Genomic DNA, 6,535 nt, shown 5'->3' with positions numbered 1-6,535 from the left:
GTCATCCCAGTCTTCAGAGCCAATCCTTATCCCGAAGTTACGGATCTAAATTGCCGACTTCCCTTACTTACATTGATCTATCGACTAGAAACTCTAAACCTTGGAGACCTGCTGCGGATTCGGTACAAGCTGTCGAGAGTTTGCGTGCCCCAGTCTTGGATTTTCAAGGTTTAAGAAGAGAATATTGACACAACATTTTAATACCATGCTCTACCAGCCTGTCCAACCATATCTCTCTATGAAAGACTTCAATGGCTAGTATAACTGTTAAACAGAGAAGAAAACTCTTCCGATATCTCTTGTTGGCTTCTCGGAGGAAAGGATTCATATTGCCATGATTACAAATGCGCTACAGTTTCCGGTGTGCACGTCAATGCAAACGTATACTCAACAAGCTCCGGAATTGTAACCGGGTTCCCTTTCACTCGTTTAATATATACTAGTGCAGTGGTTCTCAACCTTTTTTTGACCGCGTATCTCTTGGCAACACTTTCCAAATCAATTGTACCCTCTGGCTTGGTTTGTTTTCGCAGAGAGGGTGGGAGTAGAGGTAGATCGCGTTTTGTAGTCTAGTTCAGGTTTTAAATTGAACAATGGTTTGTTAAATTGCAACAGCTATGTTTTAAGAGCAAAATTGAATAACAAATTAAATAATATAACGAAAAATTGCTTCCTCCGCCATTACTGATTTTTATTTCGCGTACCCCCTGGAGGCTGTCGCGTACCCCTAGGGTGTTTTTGTGGTCAACTTGTGATGTTTCTTCAGCCAAAAACGATTACTGAAAGTTCTCTGATTTTATGACTATGGCCTGGTGTCAAGCGCTTACTTATTTACTCCATGAAAGAACAAGTGTATTAATTGACAATAAGTTGATTCAAATGATAGAATCATTAGACATTATACAAAAACTCAGTTTTAACAGATTTTCCCTGTTAAAAAAATAAAAATGCATATTTCTTCGTTTTAGGATAACAGTTTTCTGGAAAACGGTATTTTCTGGGCATTGGTTCATTCCGGATAATAACTTTATGGGGATTAGTACTTTCTGGGTAGCAGTTTTCTGGTGATAGATACATTCTGGGATTTTGTTTTCTGGGGAAAAAGCTTCGGTGTTTTATTTTCTGGGGAATAGTTTTCGAGGAATTGTTATACAATCTGTATTTCTTTTGAAATTTTTATCAAAAGAAAAAATAATATATATATACCCCTAAAACACCCTATTGTGTACAATTCCCAGAGGGGATTCACTGCTGTCAATTTCATGCCTATGCTGTCAGTTTTGTTGCTTGAACCATCTTTTAACTAGAGTTAAGTTTATTTTTTCGTCAAAAAAATGTGCGTAATATGTTTGGAACGTCACGTCAGTAACATTTTGTTTATATCGCGACTTTTTTCTGAAATTTAGTCAGGTCGACAGAAAAAAGACGAGATCGAACCTGACCGGTAGAAATAAAGCAATATTTTCTTATCAGGTTTCCTTTTCAATGGTTATTGCCTTACAGAAATGTATTGCTCCACTAGCTTCCGTTATTTTTTCCAAAATCTCTACAACGGCCGGCACTGCATGCCGATAGCTCGAAATGTTCAACTAGCACGAAGTAAATTTGTTTTGAAAAGTTATGAAATTGACACATGCAAAATAATTTGATGATTTTTACAGTTTTGCGACACGGAGAGTACGAATGGCAGGACCCTAAAAGCGAAGAAGACGTGTAGGTTGCAATTTGTAGTTTTTTTTTGTAATTCGATTTTAATTTCCTTAGTGTTAACATAACGTACATCGACAAAGATGGAAAACGAATAGCTGTTCGTGGCAAGGTTGGTGATAATGCTCTTTATCTTGCCCATCGATACGGAATAGAAATGGAGGGAGCGTGTGAAGCATCACTGGCCTGTACGACTTGTCATGTATATGTCCTTAACGATTATGGCAACCAGTTGCCACCATCAGAAGAAAAAGAGGACGATCTGTTAGATATGGCACCTTTCCTAAAGGAGAACTCTCGCCTAGGATGTCAGATAGTGTTGACCAAACAGTTGGAAGGTATGGAACTGCAACTACCAAAGGCAACAAGAAATTTCTACGTAGACGGCCATAAACCGAAGCCGCATTAATCTGGTGAAGATAGGACTGATTCTTGTGAGTTTAGTTATTGGGAAACGTCATAAACAAGATTATTTTACAGTTTAAATGTAGACAATAAAATATTAGTGTACTAATTGGTTACATTATAATGCATTGAGAAACTGCATAACTTGAAATAACCTCGGACTTTCTGCAGACTGTTCGGATTGAGTAACGCTTCTACCAATTTGATTACTTTTTTAAAATTTATATTCATGAAATAGGTAGGATAATTGTGAGGTTTTACTAAGATTTATAAAGGTTTTATTTGTCAAAGCATGCGGTACCCGGTAAACGTGTTGTCATAATTATTCTTTGCTGCATTTTCGATGCGCGGATTACACCGATCAAACTCGTTACTCAGCTCGAGCACGCTTGTTAATTATGGTATTCATAAAAATATCCAGAAAAGAAGTAAAAAGATTAAAAGAAATGATAAGCATTGGCGAATGCTATTATATTATCGGAGCATATCCGCCCTGCGGAGCTACGATACCCATTGGGGCCCAACGTCAACGATATCCAGCACCTCCTCTGTAATAATCATTACGCGTTCTGGACATTGCCGATCGATCACGAGTACGAGTATCTGCAGTGGCATACTTTTCTTGATAATAGTACTGGTCTCTATGGTAAATTTTTGGATAGTGTTAATTATGTGCAGTGACTAAATTATGACCGTTACTCACCCATTTCCATATCGTCGAGCCTCCCGTTCCCATCGTTCGCGCTCACGAGCCTCGATTTCACACGCCCGGCAGTGATAGTAACCACCGGTGCTTGCCATAGTAGCACTCACGTTAGTATTAGCAACCGGTGCTGGGGGCCCGAATGATTGCCGGCCACCACTCTTCGGGTAGCTGACCTTCCCGAAGTAAACTCCAGGTGTTGGATCATGTGGTTTCTCCGTAGCGGAAAAGTCAATTCTGATTCGGCGATCACCGATTTCGATCCCATCTGCCTGGGCATGAGCCACCTTGGCATCCTCGATGCTATCGAAGTAAACGAACCCAAAACCACGGGAACGTCCAGTCTACGGAAGTAGAGAATACCAGGTACAGTATAGATGATATGGAAGAACAATTCTAAGCATTTTATGAGCATTCTACATGCTAAATTTTTGCGTTTATTTTAAAAGAATACTGTTTATCAAACAATATGGTTTTCCAACAAACCAGTGATCGTAGTTAGAATTCCAGCTGTGAGGAAACTATTAGTCAGCAACAAACGCTAGCCTCGCAGGTCAATAAACGTCGTCTATTCTGGAGGTTTTGGGTATATTTGTGCTAGTCTGTTGCTGCTATTGTCTCTATGTCAACCAATTTATCTTCTGGTAAAAATCTTCCTTTGGGTTTCTTATTTCATAAGAAATTATAGTAAAAAACGAACTTCAATTGTGTTTTTGTTCAGTTTGACGATCTTGGACATGGGACTCATAAGCGAGCAGCAATACTAGGTGCATAGAATATCAGCGAATTTTAGTTAGAAATTCTACTAATTGTGAGAGTTAGTGAAATTATTACACAACACGCACACTTCGAACATACGTCGATAAGCTTGTTAGAACGGCGAGCATATCAAGCTCTTGCTGAAAGGTTTAATTGAATTCATATTGAGCTCCCACCAACAAAATTGTTCAACTCCAGAAAGGAAAATGAAATTATTGAATGGCAAAATGCGAGTTCCACATTGCAATTGAAATGGTCAAGTTTTTATAAGATACTTTAACGGAATAGTCTCGTTTCTACACGAAGAACCCAACACTTTATTGCTGATTTTCGAAATGTAGGGTAAAATCTTAGTACCGTTTATAATACATCCGTTATAACAGTTATGTGGTTCAACGACTCTCATACATAACAAAAGTTAAAAACGTAAAATAGAACAGTATCTATAAAGAGTAATGTAGAAATGGAAATTCTGAAATTTTTAAGCCATACCTGATTACCATAACAGTTAATAATAATTGACTTTAATAACTTACACAACAGAAAAGTTAAATTATTTTCATTCTACTTATAAATCAAATTGAATATATTCGAAAAGAATAGTAGCATGTATGTACTTCTTAAATGATGAGTACAATATCAAGGAGGGAGCACTGTAGACCAGTTAATACATGTCAGTTTGTATTTTTACAGCGCTTACCTCATTGTTCCACTTTTAATGCAAACTCAGCATCCTGAAGCTTTCGATTTGTAGGAGTGTAGCAGAAAACTAATGTGCTAGTAATTATTCCTTTTTCTTCCAATCTTCATTTGATATCACCAATGCTAGAATTTTTTTCTAATCTTCGCATGAGTTTCTTCATTTTTATCAAAAAAAATCTGCACTTCTTAATAAGAAATTCTTCGTTCTTCTTTTTTCGTCTTCTTCATTTCTTCAAGGCAAATGATTATTTTCTAGCCGCATATTCGTGCAAGTAGAATAATTCATTCAATAACTGTTCCAAAATCTTCATAAATTTTCTTCAAAACACTTAATATTTTCGTCCAATCTTCTCTATTTCAACAAACTAGAAATTCTTACCACCAGTGATGAAAACCTTACCTTCTCTTCATTAAAAAATTTGCTTTCTTAAAAAGGACATTTTTAGTCGTACTGAAGACTTTCGCGTTGTAAAATATCTGTGTGAATTATAATTCTTCATTTACAATTTCTTAGTTCACATACGATATGTTAAATTTGGATATTAGGAACAACTAGACATACGTACAGCAACATAAAATTAGATAGAGTTTAACGGTTCAGCGTTATTCACTATATATATTTTGGCAGAACTGATTCGAACTGTTGTATAGTATTTACAGAGCGAGGTACTCAACTCAGCACTACACGGTGTTCAACTTTTCCAGAATCAATTAATACATTTTGAGTTAAAAATTTAAAATAGAAGCGCAGCGACTATTTCAGTGTTATACCCATAGTCCCAATATTGGAAACTAATGTTTGGAAAAGCCTTTGACGAAATGCCACAATTCTGCACACATTTCACCCATAAATCTTCCAAAACGGTCACGTTTTTCTGTATCCAAGCCATGAGTTGCCATTTTTCGAAGATTTCACGAAAAAAGCACAATTGCTTGGTAGTACACTTGGAATCAATGCAGGATTATCTTCTTCAAAGATCAGACAGTCACACTGGCCTAGCCTACCTTAGCATCGAGCACTACAGTTGCCTTCTTCAGTGGGCCAAATTTCGAGAAAACGTCGTACAGTTCTGCTTCGGTAGTGTAGATGCTTAGATTAAACACTGCCAGAACTAGGCTTGGGGGCATAGTGGTTGGTTCGGGTGCTTTATGGCTACTTGTATACGAAGTCTGACGCGGAGCACGGCGTTCATACCGAGCAGAGGAGCCGCCACTGTACTCGGTGTAATTTCCATACGATGAACCATATCTGAAAACGAACGTTGAGTATTCGTGAGTATCAATCTTCATTTGAAGTGCACTAACCTGTCGCCTTCTTCGCGATACTCTCGACGATATTTCCTGTCTCGACTGCGAGAACGAGAAGGTTGCTAAAAAAAAAAAAAAACTTGATATTGAATAGATCTGTAAAAGTGTTCAATCATTCATGCCTCATAGTATTGATGGCTTCTCGAGTAGCTCATCCTTTTATAACAGATTATGCGGAATCAAGTAAAAGCTGGTAAATTATGTTTAACAAAAGCGCTCTCTGATCTTTTATATGAGTTCACACATTTACAGTTTTATTCACTCCTTCAAAAACCCGACTTCATTTCCCAGATATACTGAAAGTTCATTTAGATTTGTTTTACAAACGATTATTCTCTACACTGTTTACTTTCTTTCAGAATAATCTTATTTTAGACGAAAAACTTTAAAGACGAAGTAGAGCACTGAAAAATTTCGTAGCAGCCACATTCACAGTATAACGCTAAGCTTAAAATGATAACGCTCGGAAAAATGGACGTTATACACTCTTGCTAAAAGCTACTGACTTGGTGCTTAAAAGTAACTAATTCGGGACTACGTAGCTGCTGATATTTGTTTGGTTTTCGCTAAGGTTTTCGCATAATACCCCGTTCACACTACATTGCATATCACCTGATATCAGGCGATTCGTGCTATCGAGGCCATATCACCATCCATATCACCTGATATCCCATACAATCGAGCTGTCATCGGATATCACCTCGGCTACATGATATCGTGGAAATTGGGTTATTTAGCTATATCAGTTTTTTATATCATCTAAGAGATCTGCATTTTCTAAGTAAAACGTGATTTAAATTTTTTTTCCATCGTTGTCCTTCGCTTTTTAAATCACGTTTTAACACTGCTCGAAATCGCTACAATGACAGTTCGCCCTTATACCAACTGTCATTGTAGCGATTTACAGCGAATTTTCATTCTTCATTTAAAAATCGAAGGATAGCGATATGA

General features: G+C 37.3%; 2 protein-coding genes across 4 annotated transcripts; one reads left to right on the top strand and one right to left on the bottom strand.

Moving 5' to 3' along the window:
- The first annotated feature begins 1,293 nt into the window (after window positions 1-1,293).
- On the top strand, window positions 1,294-2,221 carry LOC129724001 (adrenodoxin-like protein 1, mitochondrial). Of its 3 annotated transcripts, none has more exons than XM_055678572.1 (4): window positions 1,294-1,410; window positions 1,474-1,599; window positions 1,662-1,713; window positions 1,765-2,221. In XM_055678572.1, exons 2-4 carry the CDS (start codon window positions 1,506-1,508, stop codon window positions 2,114-2,116), a joined length of 498 nt encoding a protein of 165 aa, XP_055534547.1. In that variant the 5' UTR covers window positions 1,294-1,410; window positions 1,474-1,505; the 3' UTR covers window positions 2,117-2,221. The 3 variants fall into 3 exon arrangements, with proteins under 3 accessions (XP_055534547.1, XP_055534545.1, XP_055534544.1); XM_055678570.1 differs by having other exon boundaries at window positions 1,301-1,444; window positions 1,504-1,599; XM_055678569.1 differs by having other exon boundaries at window positions 1,344-1,361.
- A 92-nt stretch (window positions 2,222-2,313) lies between these two features.
- On the bottom strand, window positions 2,314-6,039 carry LOC129724000 (transformer-2 protein homolog alpha-like). Its single transcript, XM_055678568.1, has 5 exons — window positions 5,707-6,039; window positions 5,582-5,646; window positions 5,282-5,525; window positions 2,816-3,159; window positions 2,314-2,753 (listed from the first exon to the last, which is right to left on the bottom strand). The coding sequence occupies exons 1-5, from the start codon at window positions 5,737-5,739 to the stop codon at window positions 2,639-2,641; spliced, it is 801 nt and encodes a 266-aa protein (XP_055534543.1). The 5' UTR covers window positions 5,740-6,039; the 3' UTR covers window positions 2,314-2,638.
- Between the last annotated feature and the right edge of the window lie 496 nt (window positions 6,040-6,535).

This window comes from Wyeomyia smithii, chromosome 2 (assembly GCF_029784165.1).
Source record: "Wyeomyia smithii strain HCP4-BCI-WySm-NY-G18 chromosome 2, ASM2978416v1, whole genome shotgun sequence".
Lineage (NCBI taxonomy): Eukaryota > Metazoa > Arthropoda > Insecta > Diptera > Culicidae > Wyeomyia > Wyeomyia smithii.
Note: the sequence above shows the minus strand (reverse complement) of the source record. Positions and strands in the feature narration are given on the sequence as shown.